Raw genomic sequence first — 25,104 nt, 5'->3', positions numbered from 1 at the left:
GTTTTTTCTAAAAACTAACAAAATATTATATAAGAGTACATATACAGTAGAGTATTTGCATTACAAAGGCATTAAGAGGCAGAAAAATTAAGCGCATAGACTCAAGGGACAGACTGACTAGATTAAACCATAAATTAATTAACCTCTCTGGGTCTCAGTTTCTCATAATTTATTACTTAGGGTAATAAGTACTTAAAAACGTATTCATAATAACTCTCCACTATTTGCTAATGCTTAGAACAATGCCTGACACATTGCTGCATTAAAGAAAAATAAGCTAAAAATTTATAAAGGTTTGGAAAAACAAGAGCCAAATATTATCAGTATTTACTTGTTTGGAATTCAGTATTCAGGAAAGTGGAAACTCTCATTGTTAATTCTTCATGTTTTTATACCTTTTGAGTGCTTTATCATAACCACAATTTAATGTACTCTTTTGCTTTATAAAAATACAACAAAAAATAGACATACAAATGTTTAACAGTGACCACTTCTAGTGGTTTCCAACCTCTTTATATCATTATTATACTTAACATAAATTCCTAGAATAAAAATTTGATTTGTTACAATATATTCTTCTTAAAAATAATTTTAATATAAATAATGTTTAAAGAAAAGCTACATGATATTTACTTGTAAGTAATGTTAACTCATTTTAAGAAATAATTACAAAGCTTTAAATAAGTTACTTATTAATTTGTAGACATATTTCATGTGTCATAGCATTTAAGAAATTCATCAATGAAGTTCAATCCATATGCATACTGAGATACTATATATTTACTTTAAATAAAAAGTACTTCAATATATTAGAAATATTACCAGAAAAATAGAGCAGAGAGAGAGATGTATCAAACATTTAGAAAAACAGTACAACTCTATTTAGAAAAAAAGGTATGTTTTCTCCCACTGTTTTTATTACAATGAAGAACATATATTTACTCAGTAAATCATTCCATGAACATAAACAGTCTTTAAAATTCCAGGTTGGAGCTATTCACAAATTATGAATGGCCAAAGACTAAAGTGGAAGTGTTATTATCACTATCATGATTTTCAGTAAAAGCAAATCCCAGATAACTTGACATCTAGATTGGGTACGTGGAAGAAAATAAGAAAAATATGTATCTCTGGCTCTCTTTCTTCCTATAAGATCCCGATCCTTCATCTATTTAATGTGCTCCCCAAATGTGTTTGAACAATCCTCGTTAATGAGCATTTGAGCCATTAATAGGAAAGGTCAGAAGATTCGTTATGTAGCTGTCTAAGTATTGATAATTCCAAAGAGTCTGGCCAAAAGTACTCTCTAACAACAGAGAGAAAGGAAGGAGGGAGGAGAGAAGAAAGAAAGTCATACTCATAAGACTTTTATAAAAATTAAAAATAAAATTGATAGTAGCCACTTTCACAAACTAAACCTTAGAAGAACCAACAACTTTCCTGGGCCCCCAGAAAAATGAGGTAACATTTGTAGTGAAATCCACAAAGAGAAAAGTACTATTCCTTGAATCTAAACTTCCTCTGGGCCAATCAGTGTTTCAAAGAATGCCATGGCTTAGTGTGTTTAATCACTTAATTAGAAATAGAACAGAAATATGTATTTAGCTGTCTGTCTTACATTAAGGAAAAAAATCACTAATGTTCCAATCACCAACAGAAAGCATTGCTAAATTACTGTCAACAATCAGAAAAGGGAAGACCACTTACATAAAATTAAATTATTACAGAATAAGAATCTCAACAATCAGAAAGACACATCACACAACATTTTGTTCTATTACTGCCCAGTAAAAGAAGTGCTTTCACTTTGTCTGATATTCATCCAAAACCTTTATGAATAAGTCCAATGACAGAAAAAGCACTGTCAGAGTCAATTCCATTCAGAAACAACCAGCAGTGTTTAAGTGTTTTCCTGTATTGTTCTAAAATCAGACTCTCATAACTTTAAGCCAGCGCTCCAAATAGCTGATCCATCTTACCCTTCACCTAATCATCCAAAGAAAAGAACTTGAAAAACTGAAATATAATTTTTTAATAAATTCTAATAACCAATATTTTCAATAGCTTAGATATCATTTTTTAAAAGTCTTAAATATTAAAAAAACAGTTGAATTTCAAAACAAATTCAACATGCTATATACATCTTCAACTGCAAGATACTTTCAAAAAATAAAAACATTTTAACATCTCTGAAACTGGCAGGTGCCTTACAATTAAAGGTATTTACAGTTGCTGCCATGGAGGTGGTGGTCATGACAGCCTTCACTGTGTATGGGAATTTATCACTTCTCATGGCGATATAATTAGACAACTGCAACCTCTCAACATTTCAGGCAACAATCCAAATGACCATTTGAAGAAAGAACATGAGTCCAAGTATTGGTTGAAAACCTTTCATTAACACCATCTGTTACTATCAAGAATATGCCACCATTAAAACTTACAGAATAGTTATCAGTGGTTTAGAAGAAAATCCCAGACAAAAGCAGGGCACAGAGGCAGTGCTGTATCACCAACTTTCGTAACTGCACATAAGTAGCTCTATGGAAAAAACACACCAACTATGAACGGGAAAAACTGGTTCAGAAGTGGATTGAGGCAAAGCTGTTTGAGTAAATCTAAAATAATTTCCATTTTAAATATAATGAAAGAGGTAAGAGTGATTAGATGGCATTGTGTACTTATTCAATTGCTAACACTTTCCCCCTTCCTTCTTAATGAAATATAAAATAGTGGTGTATCTTATAGCTCATTCAAACAGAACATGGTAGCTCAAGGAAGCTCTGTGCATGGCTGGTAGGGGAGAAATTATTAACTGTTCATCAAAACCAGTTTCCAGTTTCATCCTCTTCCTAAGCATATGGTTAGATTACATTTTTCAGCCTGTCTTACAATTAAATATGGCCATGTGCCTGAGATCTAGCCCAACATATGTGAGTAAAAATCAAGTGCATCATCTCTAAGGGTTATCTCATAAAAACCTCTAACACATCCCTCTCTTCCCCTTTCCCGTAAGGTTCTCCAGGACAACCTCAGAAGCAACACGTTAAAGAGGGCATAGGCTTGATCAGCTCTGTTGCTAAAGGACTACATGAAATAGAATGCTCCCTCAAACACACCCCCACTCTCACTCCCCAGTCCAAACACCACCACTGCCAGCACTCCTCCACTGACACTAATCACACTCACTCACAAAGGACTGTTTGGCAAACTAGAAAAACACTTTTATCAGGGTAAGCCCCTGAACTTGAAGGTTACTTTGTTAAAACAGCCATCAGTTGGTTTTCATATCTGAAATTATAAAGTTCAAGCAGAATGGTGAGCCAGATAGCTTCAACCTCTCATTTGCCGATATAATCAATACAACATGCAGAAACTGTCTGAATCAACTTTGCCGAAATTCTGGAAACAGTCTAAGGTATACAGAAGCCAAGCAAACACCCAATCAAGAAAAACTCATTTCCAAAAGAGTAGGAAACTTTTGTAACTATTTTCACTCATCCTTGCCCTACACCCTCCCCAGCAAAGCAGCAGTCTTGGTCTTGAGGCAGTAGCAGTGGTTGCCAGTTCACTCCTGAGAATTAGAACAGATCTCATTTGCAAATTCTTATGTAAGTCAGTTCTCCTCTATCTGGTGATACTTGAAGAACTGATGGAAAACATTCATCCCTACTTCAACTAACTCAAAACTAAGATAAAAAAATCAGCAGGCAATGCTCATAAAAGAGCTCATAAAAGCTCTAGGCAATTAGACTCACAGAAACTGAGTCTGTGAGCCTGGGACAAGATTAGGGGCAGACATACAGCAGACTGTAATGTGCAGGTGAGAAGAGGGGATGAGGCTCTCCCAGCAAAAGAGAGAATCTGGCCGAATGGATCCAACTACACGCTGCCACAAAAGACTCACTAAGGACACAAATAAGTTAAAAGTGAAAGGATTTCCAAAAAAGATATTCCATGCAAACAGTAACCAACAGAGAACAGAGGTGACTATACTAATTGCAGACAAAAACTGTTACAAGAGATAAAGAATGTTATATATTGATTAGAAGGTCAATTCATCAGTAAGATATAAATCATCATGAATTTACATGCACCAAACAACAGAAAATGCTCCCCAAATCATGTAAAAGAACAGTGACATACTTGAAAGGAGAAATATAGTTATACAATAAGAGATTTAAGTATCCCACTTTAAATAATGGATGGAAAACCGGACAAAAGATCATAAGGAAGCAGGGGACTTGAACACTATAAACCAAAAGGAGCTAACAGGCATATACAGAACACTGCAGCCAAAGATAATGTCACCTTCGTGTGCACATGGAATATTACCCAGGATATTATGCCATAAAACAAGTCTTAATAAATTCTGAAAGACTGAAATGATACAAAGAATCTTTTCTCATCATAATGGAATGAAACTAGAAATCAGTAACAGAAAAAAAAAGGAATATTAACAAATATATGAAAATTAAAGAACACATTCTTGAATTAACAGTGGGCAAAGGAAACAATCAGAAAATACACTGACACAAGTGAAAACATACCAAGAAAAAAAGATAAAACTAAAATTTCTAAAATCAGAAATAAAAGTAGGGACTATATTACAAATTTCACTTACATAAAAAGGATCATAAGGGAATACTACGAACAAATATACACTAAAAAACTGGATAAACAAAATGGAATGGACAAATACCTAGAAACAACTACCAAAACTAATTTAACATAAAAAAATACACTACAAGAAAATTATAGCCAATATTCCTTGTGAATAACTACACAAAAATCTTCAACAAAACACAAACTGAATTCAGCACCAGCCTAAAGGGAATACACCTATGAATGGAAAAGAAGAAATGAAAGTATCTGTTCACAGATGATATGATCTTATGTGTCAGTGCAGTTCAGTCACTCAGTCGTGTCCAACTCTGCGACCCCATGAATCGCAGCACGCCAGGCCTCCCTATCCATCACCAACTCCCGGAGTTCACTCAGACTCACGTCCATCGAGTCAGTGATGCCATCCAACCATCTCATCCTCGGTCGTCCCCGTCTCCTCCTGCCCCTAATCCCTCCCAGCATCAGAGTCTCTTCCAATGAGTCAACTCTTCGCATGAGGTGGCCAAAGTACTGGAGTTTCAGCTTTAGCATCATTCCTTCCAAAGAAATCCCAGGGTTGATCTCCTTCAGAATGGACTGGTTGGATCTCCTTGCAGTCCAAGGGACTCTCAAGAGTCTTCTCCAACACCACAGTTCAAAAGCATCAATTCTTCGGCACTCAGCTTTCTTCACAGTCCAACTCTCACATCCATACATGACCACTGGAAAAACCATAGCCTTGACTAGACGGACCTTAGTCGGTAAAGTAATGTCTCTGCTTTTGAATATGCTATCTAGGTTGGTCATAACTTTTCTTCCAAGGAGTAAGCGTCTTTTAATTTCATGGCTGCAATCACTATCTGCAGTGATTCTGGAGCCCCCAAAAATAAATTCTGACACTGTTTCCCCATCTATTTCCCATGAAGTGATGGGACTGGATGCCATGATCTTCATTTTCTGAATGTTGAGCTTTAAGCCAACTTTTTCACTCTCTTTCACTTTCATCAAGAGGCTTTTTAGTTCCTCTTCACTTTCTGCCATAAGCGTGGTGTCATCTGCATATCTGAGGTTATTGATATTTCTCCTGGCAATCTTGATTCCAGCTTGTGTTTCTTCCAGTTCAGCGTTTCTCATGATGTACTCTGCATATAAGTTAAATAAGCAGGGTAACAATATACAGCCTTGACGTACTCCTTTTCCTATTTGAAACCAGTCTGTTGTTCCATGTCCAGTTCTAACTGTTGCTTCCTGACCTGCATACAGATTTCTCAAGAGGCAGGTCAGGTGGTCTGGTATTCCCATCTCTTTCAGAATTTTCCAGTTTATTGTGATCCACACAATCAAAGGCTTTGGCATAGTCAATAAAGCAGAAATAGATGTTTTTCTGGAACTCTCTTGCTTTTTCCATGATCCAGCGGATGTTGGCAATTTGATCTCTGGTTCCTCTGCCTTTTCTAAAATCAGCTTGAACATCAGGAAGTTCACGGTTCATGTATTGCTGAAGCCTGGCTTGGAGAATTTTGAGCATTACTTTACTAGCATGTGAGATGAGTGCAGTTGTGTGGTAGTTTGAGCATTCTTTGGCATTGCTTTTCTTTGGATCTTATGTGTAGAAAACCCGAAATATTACTAGGTTGAATTCAGTAGAGTTCCAAGATACAAAATCAACACACAAAGTTCAATTGCATGTCTGAGCATGTACAAGCAATGAACAACTAACAAGGAAATTAAGAAAACAATTTCATTTACAATAGCATCAAAAAGAATAAAGTACTTAGCAATAAATTTAACCACTGAGGTGAAAGACTTGTACAATGAAAATTAGAAAACACTGCTGAAAGAAATTATTCTTTATATTATTATTATTATTATTTTAAAAAACAGAAAATAACAAGCATTTGCAAGAATGTGGAAGAAACCCTGTACAATGCTGATGGGAATGTAAAATGGCACAGCTATTGTAGAAAACAGTACTGTGGTTCCTCGAAAAATTAAACATAGAATTACCACATAATCCAGCAATTCCATTCCTATCTATATAGCCAAAAGAACTGAAAATAGAGACTCAGATACTGGTACACCAAAGTTTACAGCATCCTTATTCATAATAGCCTAAAGGTAGAAACCCAAATGTCTATCAACAAATGAATGAATAAACAAAACGTGGCATATATACACAGTGGAATATTACCCAACCATAAAAAGGAACAAAATTCTAACACACACTACAATATGAATGAATCTAGAAAGCATTTTAATAAGTGAAATAAGCCAGACATAAAAAACAAATACATGATTCTACTTATATGAAGTCTAGAACAGGTAATTTATGGAGACAAAAAATAAGTAGAGATTGCTAGAACTTGGTTGAAAGAGGAAAATGGGAAGTTATTATATAACGCGTCATGAAGGTGTGTACATGCTAAGTCGCTTCACTCGTGTCAGACTCTGCAACCCCAGGGACTGTGGCCGCCAGGCTCCTTGGTCCATGGGATTCTCCAGGCAACAATACTGGAGTGGGTTGCCATTTCCTTCTCCAGGGCACCTTCATGACCCAGGGATTGAACCTACATCTCTTATGACTCTTGCATTGGCAGGCAGGTTCTTTACCTCTAGAACCACCTAGGAAGATACCAAGTTTCTATTTGGGAAGATAAAAATGTTTTGGAAATGGGTACTGATGATGACTGTAAGTGTGCTGAAAAACCACTGAATTGAGAAGCCCTGGTAGTTCAGATGATAAACAATCTGCCTGCAATGCAGGAGACCCTGGTTTGATCCCTGGGTGGGGAAGATCCCCTGAAGGAGGAAATGGCAACCCACTCCAGTATTCTTGCCTGGAGAATCCCATGGACAAAGGAGTCTAGCAGACCCCAGTTCATGAACTCACAAAGAGTCAGACACGACTAAGCGACTAACACACACTGATGACTGTAAATGTACTGAAAAAACCACTGAATTGTTAAAATGGTTAAGTAGATTTTAAACACACTTAAGAACCAAGTTACCATAAATCTGAGTCAGTTACTTAGCTGAGATAAGCGTATGTTTAGTAAACTTAATATGGTCATTATTATCTCAGCTCAGCCATGTATTACCTGCATAAGATGAAGAACTCAGAGACTACAGAGCCCAGAGTATTTTTTGTATTTGTCAAAGACATTTATAAGCATGGTCAAATTCAGTATTCTTAAGAGTCATTTAATTTCTACCATCATTAAAACAACCAAGATGTCAGGGATCTGGGTATCTCCACCCAGACACACCTGCTATTTTAACAAAGTAAGATAAATATCTCCAGAGCCCATCCTATTTATATTCCTTAAGGATGGACAGATTGTCTCTACATCAGGACTGGCTTCCTGCCACCTCTTGCTCTCCACTGTGTCTTCTCACATCTCCTTATCCTTTTGTTCCTACATCCTTCACACTTTTCTCTTTCAGGCAGCCTAAGAAACTCAAAATTCCTGTCTGCTTTTGCCTTTACTTTCCAAGATTCTCATATCCACAAATTTTCAAGATATTTTTCTGAACTGAAAGTCATCTCCTCTGATGTACATATTATGCTATTCCCCTAGTATATGAAAGCTGTTCAGCCAGATTTTGTTTTAAACAGAAATTTTTTTCCTTTTCAATGACAATTCATACACATTAAAGGCCAGAAATTTTATTAGTTTGTTATTAACTAAGTGCTAAATAATAACAAAAATTAGAAATTATGAAACAGTAGCCTTTAATTCAGAAAGTATTTTAAGTTTTACATGCCATCTTCTCTCTCAAATCTAATAGCACAAATTTCAAAATTCTTAAAAACCACATACAAGCACTCACAGAAGAAACAAAAAAAAAATTAGTTTCTGATGTTTCCAAATAACCAATGTCTTAAATTTTTTTTCCTTGACCAGTTGTAACTCTACTTAGCATACTTACCTCAAACTACAAAATGGGTTGGTATACAACCACCTCTGCTAGACATCATACATAAATTCTAAGAAACAGTCACACTTCCTACCTTCTATAGCAGACAGTCCAAATTCAAACTGTATGTGTATTTACAGTCACAAGCACAGGCAAAAAATCTGCCTTCTATTATACACTGGCTATGAGCACAAGAAGTTTCACACAAGAGGAAGGTGTGTTCTGTAATAAAAAGGAGCTCTGATCTCAATTATGTTCTCATCATGACCTTAAAAAGGAGAAATAAATACCCCAGCGAGGTAACTGAGACATGAGGAGACAAGTTTAGGGATGTCATAGGTTCTCCGGGTAGGGTATACAGCAGCAGAATTGGGATGTGAGGAGAGACACATTTAATCCCAAACTCTGTGCATTGCCAGAGGTAAAAAAGAAGACACATATACTTAACAAAGTAATAGAAATCACTCCCATTATTATATAGTTGATGGGTATGATAACATTTCAGTTCAGTCACTCAGCCATGTCCAACTCTTTGCAACCCCATGAGCTGCAGCACACCAGGCCTCCCTGTCCATCACCAACTCCCAGAGCCTACCCAAACTCATGTCCAGTGAGTCGGTGATGCCATCCGACCATCCCATCCTATGTCATCCCTTTCTCCTCCTGCCCTCAATCTTTCCCAACATCAAGGTCTTTTCAAATGAGTCAGCTCTTTGCATCAGGTGGCCAAAGTATTGGAGTTTCAGCTTCAACATAAGTCCCTTCAATGAACACCCAGGACTGATCTCCTTTAGGATGGACTGGGTGGATCTCCTTGCAGTCCAAGGGACTCTCTCAAGAGTCTTCTCCAACACCACAGTTCAAAAGCATCAATTCTTCGGCACTCAGCTTTCTTCACAGTCCAACTCTCACATCCATACATGACCACTGGAAAAACCATAGCCTTGACTAGACAGACCTTTGTTGACAAAGTAATGTCTCTGCTTTTTAATATGCTGTCTAGTTTGGTCATAACTTTCCTTCCAGGAGTAAGCATCTTTTCATTTCATGGCTGCAATCACCATCTGCAGTGATTTTGGAGAGCAAAAAATAAGTCTGTCACTGTTTCCACTGTTTCCCCATCTACTTGCCATGAAGTGATGGGACCGGATGTCATTATCTTAGTTTTCTGAATGTTGAGCTTTAAGCCAACTTTTTCACTCTCCTCTTTCACTTTCATCAAGAGGCTTTTTAGTTCTTCTTCACTTTCTGCCAAAAGGGTGGTGTCATCTGCATATCTGAGGTTATTGATATTTCTCCCGGCAATCTTAATTCCAGCTTGTGCTTCCTCCACCTCAGTGTCTCTCATGATGTACTCTGCATAGAAGTTAAATAAGCATGGTGACCATATACAGCCTTGACGTACTCCTTTTCCTATTTGGCACCAGTCTGTTGTTCCACATCCAGTTCTAACTGTTGCTTCCTGACCTGCATACAGATTTCTCAAGAGGCAGGTCAGGTGGTCTGGTATTCCCATCTCTTTCAGAATTTTCCAGTTTATTGTGAGCCACACAGTCAAAGCCTTTGGCATAGTCAATAAAGCAGAAATAGATGTTTTTCTGAAACTCTCTTGCTTTTTCGATGATTTAACAGATATTGGCAATTTGATCTCTGGTTCCTCTGCCTTTTCTAAAATCAGCCTGAACATCTGGAGTTCACGGTTCACATATTGCTGAAGCCTGGCTTGGAGAATTCTGAGCATTATTTTACAGCGTGTGAGATGAGTGCAATTGTGCGGTAGTTTGAGCATTCTTTATCATTGCCTTTCTTTGGGATTGGAATGAAAACTGACTTTCCGGTCCTGTGGGCACTGCTGAGTTTCCCAAATTTGTTGACATATTGAGTGCAGCACTTCCACAGCATCATCTTTTAGGATTTGAAATAGCTCAAGTGGAATTCCATCACCTCCACTAGCTATGTTCATAGTGATGCTTCCTAAGGGCCACTTGACTTCACATTCCAGGATGTCTGGCTCTAGGTGAATGATCACACCATCATGATTATCTGGGTCGTGAAGATCTTTTTTGTACAGTTTCTATGTATTCTTGCCACCTCTTCTTCATATCTTCTGCTTCTGTTAGGTCCATACCATTTCTGTCCTTTATTGAGCCCATCTTTGCATGAAATGTTCCCTTGGAATCTCTAATTTTCTTCAAGAGGTCTCTAGTCTTTCCCATTCTATTGTTTTCCTCTATTTCTTTGCATTGATCTCTGAGAAAGGCTTTCTCATCTCTCCTTGCTATTCTTTGGAACTCTTCATTCAAATGGATATATCTTTCCCTTTCTCCTTTGCTTTTCGCTTCTCTTCTTTTCACAGCTATTTGTAAGGCCTCCTCAGACAGCCATTTTGCTTTTTTGCATTTCTTTTTCCTGGGGATGGTCTTGATCCCTGTGTCCTATACAATATCACGAACCTCTGCCCATAGTTCATCAGGCACTCTTGTCTATCAGATCTAGTCCCTTAAATCTATTTGTCACTTCCACTGTATAATCATAAGGGATTTGACACATTAAGCCTCAACTTATACCAAAAAGAAAGAAAAAAAAAAACAACCTTAAAGTTTTTGCCCCAACAGAATCACTAGTACAGAAGTATAAAATTTGGGAAATCTCTTAACTCTGTTACTTTCATATGGCAGATATAATCTCAAATCTAAGTTGACGGGAGAATTACCTCTATGATGGGATAGTCTGGATTCTTAACTGAATATATCCTAATTCTATCTCCAGGAAACAAACAAAAGTCTGAAATCCATGACTTGCCCTGGAGCGAGACCAAACTAAAATGTAGTATTCCCAAACCTCCAAATGCACAAGTATCTTCTGCCCTGGCATTCGTATGGCCAGGCATATGGATGTTTATTGAACTTTATTACCTATATTTTGTTACTTGCTTCATCAATAACTCCCAACTTGTCCTAAACCAAAGGCTTCAATAAAACAGTAAATTATATTCAAATCCTTATTTTGAACACTTACACATACAGGAAAGACAATCAAGGTGGGGGTGAGGGCAGGAGGGAACATTGACTTTGGCTACCACCTGTCTACAACTTATCCCAAAGTATCTGTCTGCACTGATCAAATAGATTTAAGTAAAACCATACTTACTAGTATAATTCATTTAATGGGTTAAAAAAGAAAACTAACACAATCTGTGGTGAAGTTACAGACCTACAAAATACACAGAAAGATCTTTTAATCCTGTGGTTTCAAAACTGGGTCATATTTACATGTATCAAAAAAAATTTATTTTTGTTTCTACATTATTTTAAAAAACAAGTTTAAATACAAGGACAATTTACATAGCAGTTGGTGGCACACAATGCAATGTGCAATAAAACTTATGTGTTGTTAAAACTGTGTTGGAAAGTAGTTTAGAAGACCAAGGATGAGATAAAGGCAGAGGAAAAACAAAAACCATGTAATGAATTATGAATCCCTATATAATTTCATATTCTTTTTCCTCCATTTTAGAAGTTAACCTTATTTCACAAATGTCTGACTAAACTGATGCTTACACCTTCACCCAAAATACCACTACACAAAAATTGTTTATATTTTCACACATTAGTGTGAATGTCATTTATCCTCAAAATTTTCTTACTCAGCTTAATTCTTCCATGGGAACCTAATTCTTTATCTGTAGCCAAGTTCTTTATTGACGCAAACCAATAAACTCAGTAAAGGGCTTAAACAGGATATAATAATAAGATAATTTCTAGGTTGTTTTATGTGTCAAAAATCAATAATCACAAAATAAAGATACTCAGAATACCTGAAAATTTTTCCACACTTAAAACTGTTGTTATATAATAGGCCTAAGTTTCTATATTTACACTCATTTAACTTTTGTTGACATTTAAGCACACAGAAATTAAAATAATGATGTTTAGTTACTAAGTACTACAAATAACAATATACAATGCTGATGTATGCACGTAACACATGAATTCTCATCCTTGGGTCAACTAACTAGTTAAATATCTATACAGTAGTTCTGTAAAATCTTTACTGTTATTTATCATTCAGTTCAGTCACTCAGTCGTGTCCGACTCTTTGCGACCCCATGAATCGCAGCACGCCAGGCCTCCCCGTCCATCACCAACTCCCGGAGTTCACTCAGACTCACGTCCATTGAGTCCGTGATGCCATCCAGCCATCTCATCCTCGGTCGTCCCCTTCTTCTCCTGCCCCCAATCCCTCCCAGCATCAGAGTCTTTTCCAATGAGTCAACTCTACGCATGAGGTGGCCAAAGTACTGGAGCTTCGGCTTTAGCATCATTCCTTCCAAAGAACACCCAGGGTTGATCTCCTTCAGAATGGACTGGGTGGATCTCCTTGCAGTCCAAGGGACTCTCAAGAGTCTTCTCCAACACTACAGTTCAAAAGCATCAATTCTTTGGTGCTCAGCCTTCTTCACAGTCCAACTCTCACATCCATACATGACCACAGGAAAAACCATAGCCTTGACTAGACGAACCTTAGTCAGCAAAGTAATCTAAGTTGGTCATAACTTTTCTTCCAAGGAGTAAGCGTCTTTTAATTTCATGGCTGCAGTCACCGTCTGCAATGATTTTTGAGCCCAAAAAAATAAAGTCTGACACTGTTTCTACTGTTTCCCCATCTATTTCCCATGAAGTGATGGGACCAGATGCCATGATCTTCATTTTCTGAATGTTGAGCTTTAAGCCAACTTTTTCGCTCTTCTCTTTCACGTTCATCAAGAGGCTTTTTAGCTCCTCTTCACTTTCTGCCATAAGGGTGGTGTCATCTGCATATATTAGGCTATCTAATCTTTAAAAGAGTAAGACTGACCTTATATTACAGACAGGTAAAGTATTTATTATCTACGTTAAAAACAACTGGATTAATTTCTAAGGCCATCATTCCCACATGAATCTTTATAATTCAGTGGGAAAAAAAAGGTGAGAAGACAAAAAATAATGTATGAAATGAAATGCCACCAGGCAAATAGTTTATTATTTATTCAAGTCACAAAACAAATACTTATTAAATATCTACAGTGCATCAAGCATTATGCTAGATGCCAGGGATATAAAGGAGAGTTAAGACAGACAACATGGTCCCAATGTTCATAGTAAGTAGTCTTTATAAGGAGATAAATCTTGATCAGATAATTCTATGATTTAGTACATTAAAAACAAACTGTTACCAATGCTGTATCAAAGTATTTAATATAGGAACCTGTTTCAGAGTAAGGGTTCAGGGAAGACTTCAGGGAGAATAGAAAGGTTTCAATCTGAGAAGTGAAAGCTGAGATGTGAAGATAAAAACAAAAGGAATAATCAGCAGTGGGAAGGAGCACAGCACATTCCAGAAAGAGAAAGGACAGTGTGGCTAGTTGCAGAGACCAAGAAAAAGGGTGATATAATAAGAGGCCAAAAGGAGAAAGGCCAGATCATAGAAGAATTCAGATCATTTTAGGATTTTAGTCTTTAATCTGTGTGTGCTCTGTGCTAAGTCACGTCATTCATATCCAACTCTTTGTGACCCTATCCATGGGATTCTCCAGGCAAGAACACTGGAGTGGGTTGCCATTTCCTTCTCCAGGGGATTTTCCCAACCCAGGGCTTGAACCCAAGTCTCTTATGTCTCCTGCACTGGCAGGCAAGTTCCTTACCACTAGAGCCACCTGGGAAGCCCAGTCTTTAGTCTACTTTTCACTTTTGGAATGAAAAATATCTGTTTCTAATATAAGCTCTACTTGGGCAACATCTTCACAGGTAATGGAAACTTCACAAATAAATGTTAAAAGAATAAGCCTGAGTGATCTTAGGTACCTGAGGCAAAAAGAGATTTCTGTTTTTTAATTAAATTCATTTTAAGATCATGGGGAAAAAAATCACCACCCACTGAAAACAAAAGACTTGTACCTAATAAAGTTGAGTGTTCTGCTCTGAGCTTTCTTCTGCTTCTACAGATTATTTTACTTTTAAAGCATAGTGCTCAAACTGAAAATAATATTAAAAGGAATCAATATCAAAAGATTATAATAGGAAACCTACCTTTCCAATTTTTATAACCCTACTAAATTCAATCTTGTTTTAAATACCATGTTTCTAACTATTCAGTCATTTTAAATTGTGGCCTGTCTTCCAAACAACATTAAATATTTAATAAAAATAATGCAGTTAATATAGTTTAAAAATCTGTAGCAAAGCCCACCTCATCATAGTTACTAAAATTTTTTAATTTGTTTTGCCATATGGTCCCTTACCCTGTCCATCTGATTTTCAGCAACATAATTATATTCTTATTTCCTCATATCTGGTGATTAATAAATATACTGACATTCAAGAAACAGTTATTGCTAATTTACTAAGGATAAAAATACAGGGCTCTGCACTGGAAATGAAACATGACTAAGATACTCTTTCTTTGATAATTTTTGAATATCTATAGTCAACGTGGGACATAGGTAAAATATAACAAAATTCAAAACATTGAAATAAGATCTCAATGTGATAGTGAGACTCAGGAATTTGGACTTAACTTTTATTTCTTTGGTCAGCTATCACCTCTTATAGAAATAACATATTTTTTGGTTTGCCATTACCTCTTAAAAATCATTCAAAAGTAGAAGTTAGTTAAAGAGAGCAAAAAAGGCTGAACTTCTAAGTTAATCAAAAGAAACAAACACACATGCCTCCAGTCAACCCACAAATCTCAAAATATTTCTATACACCTCAAAAAATGGAAATTCAGACTTACTAAGACTTCACAGTTCAGGTATTTTCTAGTTAAATGTTTTCAAATGACCTATAAATCAGATTTGAATATTACATATAAGATATGAAATATCAAGTTTCTAAATGACCCTTTTACTATTTTGTCATACCTGATTAAAATAATTTTATAGTTTCCACCTAACTTATCTTCATTATTTTAGTTCTCATCCCTTACTGTTCCATATAAACATTAACAGTAATGACTCACAGTCCTCCTATAACTATAGCTATTTTCCCTAAGGGCAACCAGTAAGAGACAATTAGCCTAAGCATGGCAAAATCACGTTTCTCTGACTGGTATTCTAGCAGAACTTTAGCAAAGAAAGTAGCACAAGAGAACAGAACACACACCAATTAAACCTGGGAACTGAACTTTTGTCCCTACAAAGAAGCAATGCCATCCTTCTATTATATCATATCCACCCATCCATTCATATATCTTTGTCTTTCTACTATATCCTAGGACTGCAGTTTAGTAATTGTATGTATCTGTACAGGTACTAACTTTAAATGAGGCATTCCCATTTATGATATGCAGCAGCAGAAGGACTAGAGAAAGATTCAAAGAGAAAAAACCTTTGGTTACTTTCATAGGATTTCAGAAAATCAACACAATCTGAAAACAGGCAAATAAAAAGAAACCACATTTATTTGCCTTTTCTATATAAATTATACTGCATGAAAATAAAAAAATTGATAAGGAAAAATTCTTTATAGAAAGTCCAACTAATAAACAAGGAGGAATGATAAAATTGCAATAACACTATTTTGCAACCCCTAATAAAATAATGCATCAGTCATCAATGGCTGCTAAATTCAGTAGGCAAAAAGTTGATAGGGAACGTTACAAAGAATGGATTAGGCAGACAGTATCTGAACCTAGTGACCAGTCTTAATCATCACAGAAAGCAATAACCAGACATTATGCAAAAAGAAGGTACAATAATCTATTAAGTAATCTTTCCAAAAAATAAAACTCATGTCTGACCAAGCCTCTGGATTTAACTACCAGCTCATAAGAAACACAGGGGGACAGAGGAACATGCTAAATGACACAACAAAGATGCACTGAGTAAAATCCAAAATGTGAAAAATTCTATAAGACAAATAGCCTACTTTATTCAATGGATAAATTGCAAGAGGCAAAAAGGACAGAAAGAGAAGAAACTACAAGTTAAAAGAGACTTAAGAAATATATCAATTAAATGCAGTATGTGAACCTTGTTTAGATACTGACTCAAGAAAACCAACCATACAAGAAAGCAAAACTCTTTATGAGATAATGAGAAAAATTTGAATACTAATTGGACATTTAATTAAAGAATTCTTAATTTTCAGGTGCAGTAGTAGTGTGGTTATATTAAAATAACAAACATGTGCCCTTACCTTTTACAGATGCATGCACAGGCATATATACATGTATTTACAGATAAAGTTGGTAAGATATACAGGAATTGCTCCAAAATAGTCTGGGAGAAATGTCCAGGGAACATACATGACATAAAACTAATCATTATTAAATGCTGAAATTGGATGGTGGGCACATAAAGTTTCATTTTACTAGTCTATTTTTATATATCTTTTTAAATGCTCATTTTATTTTTTTATTTTTTTAATATAAATTTACTTATTTTAATTGGAGACTAATTACTTTACAATACTGTATTGGTTTTGCCATACATCAACATGAATCCGCCATGGGTGTACATGTGTTCCCCATCCTGAACCCCTCTCCCATCTCCCTCACCATCCCATCCCTCTGGGTCATCCCAGTGCACCAGCCCTGAGCATCCTGTATCATGAATCGAACCTGGACTAGCAATTTGTTTCATATATGATATTATACATGTTTCAATGCCATTCTCCCAAATCATCCCACCCTCTCCCTCTCCCAGAGTCCAAAAGACTGTAAAAGAATACATCTGAATCAGTTCTAATGAGGTGGATGAAACTGGAGCCATTATACAAAGTGACGTAAATGCTCATTTTAAAGTCTGAAAAAAAATTTAAAAAGCACTGTCCTTTATAGACTGTTAACCTCTGAGGCATTCTTATGTAATGTACTAACTGAGCCCACCTAGGCATAAGGCACTATTACAGGTGCTAGAGAAATAGTATAATAGGAGAAACAAGTATTTTAAAATTCCCTACAACAGAGCAACTGACAAATGAAGAGAATTATTACATAATTGCTAACCAGCGGAAGAAGTAATCAGAAGCATGTAATTTCAGAGATTTACTAATGGTAGTTGACAAACATAAGCACGAATAATAAGCAAATGGGTTTTTGGGTATCAGTCTTTTGGGTAATCTCCCATTCTTTCTTCTACGGGTCCCTGCTGCTGCTAAGTCACTTCAGTCATGTCCAACTCTGTGGGACCCCATGGACAGCAGCCCACCAGGCTCCTCTGTCCACAGGATTCTCTAGGCAAGAATACTGGAGTGGGTTGCCATTTCCTTCTCCATCTACGGGTCCCTAGCTTTCTGATATTATCAAACTAGTAAGTCAAAGTAAAAAATATCATCTACTTGCTTCTTCCTTTCTGCAGAAACATTGATTTTATATTATTTGGCAATTTTTGGTTTCCTTTTGTTAAGACAGCTTAAAATTACAACAAATACATTTGGCCACTCTCATTTTTATTTAAATGTCTATTACAATAAAATAATAAGAAGCATTTAATCAAAGGAAAATTGAAAAAAATTAAGAAAAAAAATTTTTAATAGCTTGAGAATGTCCCATGTAATCATGGACATCAAGGCCAAAATGGTCTTCTGTAAAAACACAGATAATAAACAATAAACTATTAAACTTAAAATTGGAATATTATGTTTATGCTAGCCCAACAAATATTATCCCTTTCCTACAAATCAGAAACTAAATGACATAGACTCATAAACAGATGTCCTGTAAAACTTAGTTTGAAATCTTATACTTAAAAGATTAAATTATTACAAATACCAATACCTACTTATATATTAATACATATACATTTACAAGCAGTGGCTTAAACACTTAAAAATAAAATATAAAAATATTACTATATAATTGTCCTTTATCATTTTTCAAAGATGTGTATTTTTAAAGGATCTTTTTAAACTAATAAAATACCAAACTCTCTTGACTAATATTTCAGTATAATTGAGCACTGGATAGGTAACACTGGAAGAAAGCACAATGAAAGATATATATAATGCAAAGAAATAGTCCATTTCATGAAAAAGAGAGGAGACCAGTCACCAATTTCTGGGTCACAATACAGTAACATTAAAAGGAAATAAAACACTGTTTAATAAAAATACAATTCTGATACCACCACCTAGTTCCTCATGAAAAACATACACATTCAAAAAACTTGAAGAAAAAAATGAAATTTAGACAGCAGTTGTAAATCACTTACAGAGCTTATATTGGGAGAAATGATTAAATAAGCTCTTGTTAGGGAATAACAATGTGAGGTGTTATTCAATGTATCTTTTCTGACTGGGGGAAATATTTTGGTCTGTGGTATCTCTGAAAATATCCAACTTTTGAGTTTTCTACAGAGAAAGCAATGGCAACCCACTCCAGTACTCTTGCCTGGAAAATCCCATGGACAGAGGAGCCCCAGTTTAACCCTAAGTCTCTCATGATGAATATTCAAATAGAAGCATAAAAGCCAAGCCTCTACACAGACGTGAGCAGACCCAAAACTGGGCAGTGCAGCCCGAGTATCACTATTCCTTTTTCAATTATTCTGACAGCAACAGAAATCTACCTGTTTCAGGATGCAAAATTTGTTTAAATAGATCATCAGCCTTAGAAAACGACCACCTACAACAGCAATGAAGAAAGAAAATCAGATAAACGAAGCACAAGTAAAAGAGAGATTCACCTGTCACAAAAAGTGGAGCTTAAGTATTCACTATCAGTTTCTCATAAACAAAAGAATAACTGAGACCAAAACATGAAGAGGCACATGGCCCTACTTCAGAGAAGGCCCAGAAATCTGTCCTTCTGATCTATACTTTTCTTTACACAGCACTGTCTTCTCTCAATGATGTCTTAATTCAACCATTATTAAAACAACTGCATTTGCTGAAGACACTGAGCAAGCAGGTCAGATGTGTACAACTCAATCAGCTTGTTCAGTGACCCCAAAAGAACCTGGGGTACAGCCACTACCTCATTTGCCCAAGGTCACACATGTTTCCAGGCAGAGTAAGCTCTAAAAGAACCCACAGGCTTTGCCTAACTAGAAAAAAAAAATCTCTCTAAAGCCCAAACACTGAGGTAAACGTGTTCTCTGCACAAACACCAAAGGCTAATTTGGCTGCTTTTTCCACAGATTTCAGCCATAGCAATTCCAAGCTAGTCTTCTTGATCTGGGTCCATAGTATACTCTATAATTCCCTGTCTGGAGCCACCAGGGAAGCCCCAATCTAAGACCACAATCTATGAAATTAGAAGGTTCTAAGTCACTTTCATAAAATTAGCTTTCATTCTCAATATTTATATATCCTTAAAAAACACCATTTCTTCTTAAATTTCACATTCCGACTATTAACACCAATGAGTACTCATTCAGAGATAATATGTTAAACATCCATTAAATCTCTTATGCTTTTTTAGAACTGTTTCCATATACCTTTCTAATACTTAATAGTTCATTTATATTCTAACACATATATTTCCCTGAAACAATCTGGACTCTCATTAGATCATAAAAACTTTAACAGTGAGTTAACTTTGTCATACAAATACTTTACAGGTAAACATAACATATCATACAACATATAAACTCTTCTCTAAAATTACATGAAATGTTATTTGGTTTTTCTTTGTTCTTCCTAATACACTCTTTCAACTGTATCCAATTCTTAAAATAACTTTACAAATGAACCTAATCAAAACAAACTCAACAGGCCATCCCACCAAAGCAGCATATCCCTAATATCATTTGCTCCAAACACTACTGTAGAATAGATTTTTTAAAGGAACTATAAAAAAAGCACCACATAAATGTGGTATATTTCTAAACATGAATTACGTTAATACAATTTCTTAAGTTTAAATAACACAGGGTAGATTGCTAAAAACAATTAAATGATAACCAATTATTTCATATAGCAAAAATGACATCTCTTTATTAAGTGCCAGTTATTCCATTCTATCACCAAGTGTCCTGCAGAGGTCATAAACAAATAGGAATGGTATCTACCTGAAAAAATGTTCTGAGAAACTTACCATCATTTTGGCTCTTGCCCTTCATCTCCTCTTTCCACGATGGGATGGTGCTCAGGGGAACATAGTCCCTTATGTATTCTTTGCGTCTCTCCTCTATGGTCATCTTCAGCAAACGTTCTTGCAAAATAAAAGCAGAATCTCCATTTGTATTTAACTTTTAAGTTCAGGAATTATTTTATAATTTAAATATTAACCATGTTAAATTAACCAAGAGTTGATGTGGGCTTGAAGAATACCAAAATACAAATCAGTGACTCCGTATTTGAATGGAGTCAAATTAACACTCAGCAGGCAAAAAAAAGATCAAAGCCTGATGAGGAAAACATTCTTGTGACAGCCCAGAAAGAAGCTCTTTCGGACATCTACTGACAGTCCACTATGTGCCAAATGATACATTTATACACTGCAGGTACAAAGGTGACCCTTAACTCTGGAGGAGTTCATAAGACAAAAGAGGAAATGGGTAAGATAAAAAACAATAGCTACATAAATAAAATAAAAAATCCTAAGACAAATACATACAAATGCTAAAAGCACAAGAAAACCAACCACCAAGATATTCCTTAATTCTATGATGCCACCAACAATAAAAATGCCCTTTCAATTTAATAATACCTTTGTGGAGGTGATATAAATAATACTTTATAAGTCTTGATTGTAACATTATAACACTTTTTAAAGTGTTAGACTAATTCTAAGTGTTAAACACTTAGAATTAACAACAGCTGATGTCATTTATAAAGAACTCACTGTGTGCCAGGACCTTCACATGTATACTTTAATTAAAATAATCTTTCCAACACTCAGCAAAACTGATAGTATAATTATCCTGATTTTGCCAATAGGGAAATGAAGCACATCAAAGTTCAGCAGTTTGTTCACATCAAGAGAGCTTTCCATTAAAAGCCACATAGATATCTCCATCAACAACTATAGCCTACACCATTAGCCACAATACAGTACTGCCGTCTCAGGGAAAGCTCCCCAAGAGGTGACTGCAGCACACCAGGCCTTCCTGTCCATCACCAACTCCAGGAACTTGCTCAAACTCATGTCCATTGAGTCAGTGATGCCATCCAACCATTTCATCCTCTGTCATCCCCTTCTCCTCCCGCCTTCAATCTTTCCCAGCATCAGGGTCTTTTCAAGTGAGTTTGTTCTTCACAGCAGGTGGCCAAAGTATTGGAGCTTCAGCTTCAGCATCAGATCTTCCAATGAATAGTCAGGATTGATTTCCTTTAGGATGGACTGGCTTGAGCTCCCTGCAGTCCAAGGGACTCTCAAGAGTCTTCTCCAACACTACATTCAAAAGCACCAATTCTTCAGCGCTTAGCTTTCTTTATAGTCCAACTCTCACATCCATACATGACTCTGGAAAAACCATAGCTTTGACTAGATGGACCTTTGTTGGCAAAGTAATGCCTCTGCTTTTTCATGTGCTGTCTTGGTTGGTCATAGCTTTTCTTCAAAGGAGCAAGCGTCTTTTAATTTCATGGCTGCAGTCACCATCTGCAGTGATTCTGGAACCCAAGAAAATAGTCTGTCACTGTTTCCATTGTTTCCCCATCTATTCACCATGAAGTGATCAGACTGGATGCCATGACCTTAGTTTCTTCAATGTTGAGTTTTAAGCCAACTTTTTCTCTCCTCTTTCACTTTCATCAAGAGGCTCTTTAGTTCTTCATTTTCTGCCAGAAGAGTGGTGTCATCTGCATATCTGAGGTTATTGATATTTCCCCCAGAAATCTTGATTCCAGCTTGTGCTTCATCATGACATCCCGCCATTTTGCATGATGTACTCTGCATATAAGTTAAATAAGCAAGGTGACAATATACAGCCTTGCAATACACCTCTCCCAATTTGGAACCTGTCTGTTGTTCCATGTTCAGTTCTAACGGTTGCTTTTTGACCTGAATACAGATTTCTCAGGAGGCAAGTCAGTTGATCTGGTATTTCCACCTCTTTCAGAATTTTCCATAGTTTGTTGTGATCCACACAGTCAAAGGCTTTAGCATAGTCAATAAAGCAGAAATAGATGTTTTTCTGGAATTCTCTTGCTTTTTCGATGATCCAACAGATGTTGGCAATTTGTCCTCTGCCTTTTCTAAATCCAGCCTGAACATTTGGAAGTTCTCAGTTGACATACTATTGAAGTCTAGCTTAGAGAATTTTGAGTTTTGAATAAACTATTCAAGAATAATTTAATGAAGGTATTAATACAAGGAGGAAAATGGCAACAAATTTGAAAAGTAACTGGAAACAAAACAAAAATGCACAGAAATCTCTATACCATGCCAAGCAGTTTAATCTTACCCTAAAAATTGTTTGGGTTGTTGTTGTTGTTTAGTTGCTAAGTGTGTCCAACTCTTTAAAACCCCATAGCCTGTAGCCCACCTGGCTTCTCTGTCCTTGAGATTTCCCAGGCAAGAATACTGGAGTGGGTTGCCATTTCCTTCTCCAAGGGATCTTCCCCACCCAGGGATCAAACCTACATCTCCCGCGTTGGCAAGCAGATTACTGCTGAGCTACCAAGGAAGCCCTTATCCTACAAACTACACCACTAATACAGAAGTTGATTATGCACATCCTAGATGGTGCATAAAATGATCTACTAGGATACAGGAGGAAAATTAATGTAAAAATTCTGTTTGAATCTAAGGGAGTAACAAGTTAAGATTTACTAATATTCAATGTATAAACTGACACTGGCGTCCTCACTCATTTTGTTATGTCAGCTGTCATGTATCATGTACTTTACCAAAGGCCTCCATGATGTAGAGCTATTGACAGTCATACTCGCACTCTCAATTCTCTTTCAGCATACTATGAGGTACAGTAGTTTAGGTAAGTGGTTTTAAGGATAGTATCTCATTTTAGGTAATCTAACCCTTATAAAATAATCAATTTAAAAGATTCTTTCATAGAAATAAACTGAAAACAGTATTTATGTAAGCACAAATGAACAAAAACTAGGGAAGCAACATTTTTCCCTACTCCTAGAACTGGCTTACATGGGATATATTCAATACTACAATACTCCAGAGTGAACACTATATTGAATTTAAGACCTCCAGGGCATTCAAGTTGAAATCAAGAATCTGGAACTCAGGAGAAAGAAAACCATCCTAGTGATTTTGGAATTCATAACCTAAAATTCTAGTCCTACAGTAAGTTCATAGGGAAGGATGAGACAGGAAAGCAAGCCTCAAGCGAACAACATTTAGGGAGTGGACACAAAGATGGGAAAATAAAATAAAACAGATGTCACTGGGGGTACAAGGTGAATCAGGGTCCCAACGATATAGAAACCAGCAGAGAAAAGTGTTTTAATAAGGAGAAGAGGGGAAACCTTGTCAATTGCTACAGGACAATCAGGAAGAATGAAAATTAATAAGCCACACGTTTTTATCATCTGGGTCAAGAACACTGAAAAGAGAACAAAATGGTCAACAGAGCCATCTGGATTCTAATGCCAAATCATGCAAATCTATGTGATCTTGGGTTAATTTCTTTGCATCTCTCTTCTTGAGGTAGGCTGGTAGGTATTATTCCCAATGTATAGATGAGACAACTAGAAAAGAGAAGTTGAATAATTTACCTAAAGTTCCACAGCTAGTAAGCAATACAACTAGGATTCAAACCCAGGCAAATGGAGTTCAAAGCTCAAAGCTTACAATATACTACCTCATGAAGTTGTGAGAATTAAATAAGACAATTCAAGTATGTACTTAAAATAGTGCTGGGCACACAAAACCAGAACTCAAATAGTAAGTATTTTTATACCAGTACCATCATCATTGTTATTACTGAATGACTTTAGAAACATTAGTTTCCTTAAAGCATAACTGAGATCCAGGAGACTGAGGAACTGAGAAAAGTGAGAATAGCAACTCCAAAGGGAACCCTGTGGAAGGAAAACTACCTTAGGGTAGAAGAGACTTAATTATTGTTATAGGCTGAGAAGAGGAACCCAAAGACACTGAGAAACTAAACATACCCAAATAAGCATAAATGACAATACAAGATCTCAAAGAATACAGATGATATAAAGAGCAGAAGCAGATGGGTTAACCTTAGAAACCAAGAAAAAAAGTGTTTCCTCTAAAAAAAGGAAGAAAGCTGAAAACAACGGACATGTAAAGAAAGATTTTAGGGCTGTTCATGTGTTCATGACATGTATTTTCTCCATGAATAAAAAAGGCAATGTCAGACTTCTCTGGTGGTACAGTGGATAGTTATCTGCCTGCCAATGCAGGGTATATGGATTCGATCCCTGGTCCAGGAAGATTCCACATGCCACAGAGCAACTAACCCTGTGTGTCACAATTACTAAGCCCACACCCCCAGAGCCCGTGCTCCACAACAAGAGAAGCCTCCGCAATGAGAAGCCTGCTCACAGCAACCAAGAGTAGCCCCTACGCTGCAACTAGAGAAAGCATGCACACAGGAACAAAGACCAATTGCAGCCAAAAAAAAAAAAAAAAGAAACCAAGAGAATGTCATCTGTTTAGTGTAGGAGGTTGGGGTCCTGGTGAAAAAAGAAGCTTAAAGGAAACAGTAAA

The 25,104-nt window shown here is 36.3% G+C and overlaps 1 protein-coding gene across 1 annotated transcript in view; it reads right to left on the bottom strand.

Moving 5' to 3' along the window:
• Positions 1 to 25,104, bottom strand: part of MACROD2 (mono-ADP ribosylhydrolase 2) — a 2,293,708-nt gene that overhangs the window by 2,265,900 nt on the left and 2,704 nt on the right. The window contains exon 2 of the mRNA XM_052650651.1: positions 20,542 to 20,658. Coding sequence (XP_052506611.1) covers positions 20,542 to 20,658 — 117 coding nt within the window. The remainder of the gene's footprint in view (positions 1 to 20,541; positions 20,659 to 25,104) is intronic.

This window comes from Budorcas taxicolor, chromosome 13, assembly GCF_023091745.1.
Source record: "Budorcas taxicolor isolate Tak-1 chromosome 13, Takin1.1, whole genome shotgun sequence".
NCBI classification, from domain to species: domain Eukaryota; kingdom Metazoa; phylum Chordata; class Mammalia; order Artiodactyla; family Bovidae; genus Budorcas; species Budorcas taxicolor.
Note: the sequence above shows the minus strand (reverse complement) of the source record. Positions and strands in the feature narration are given on the sequence as shown.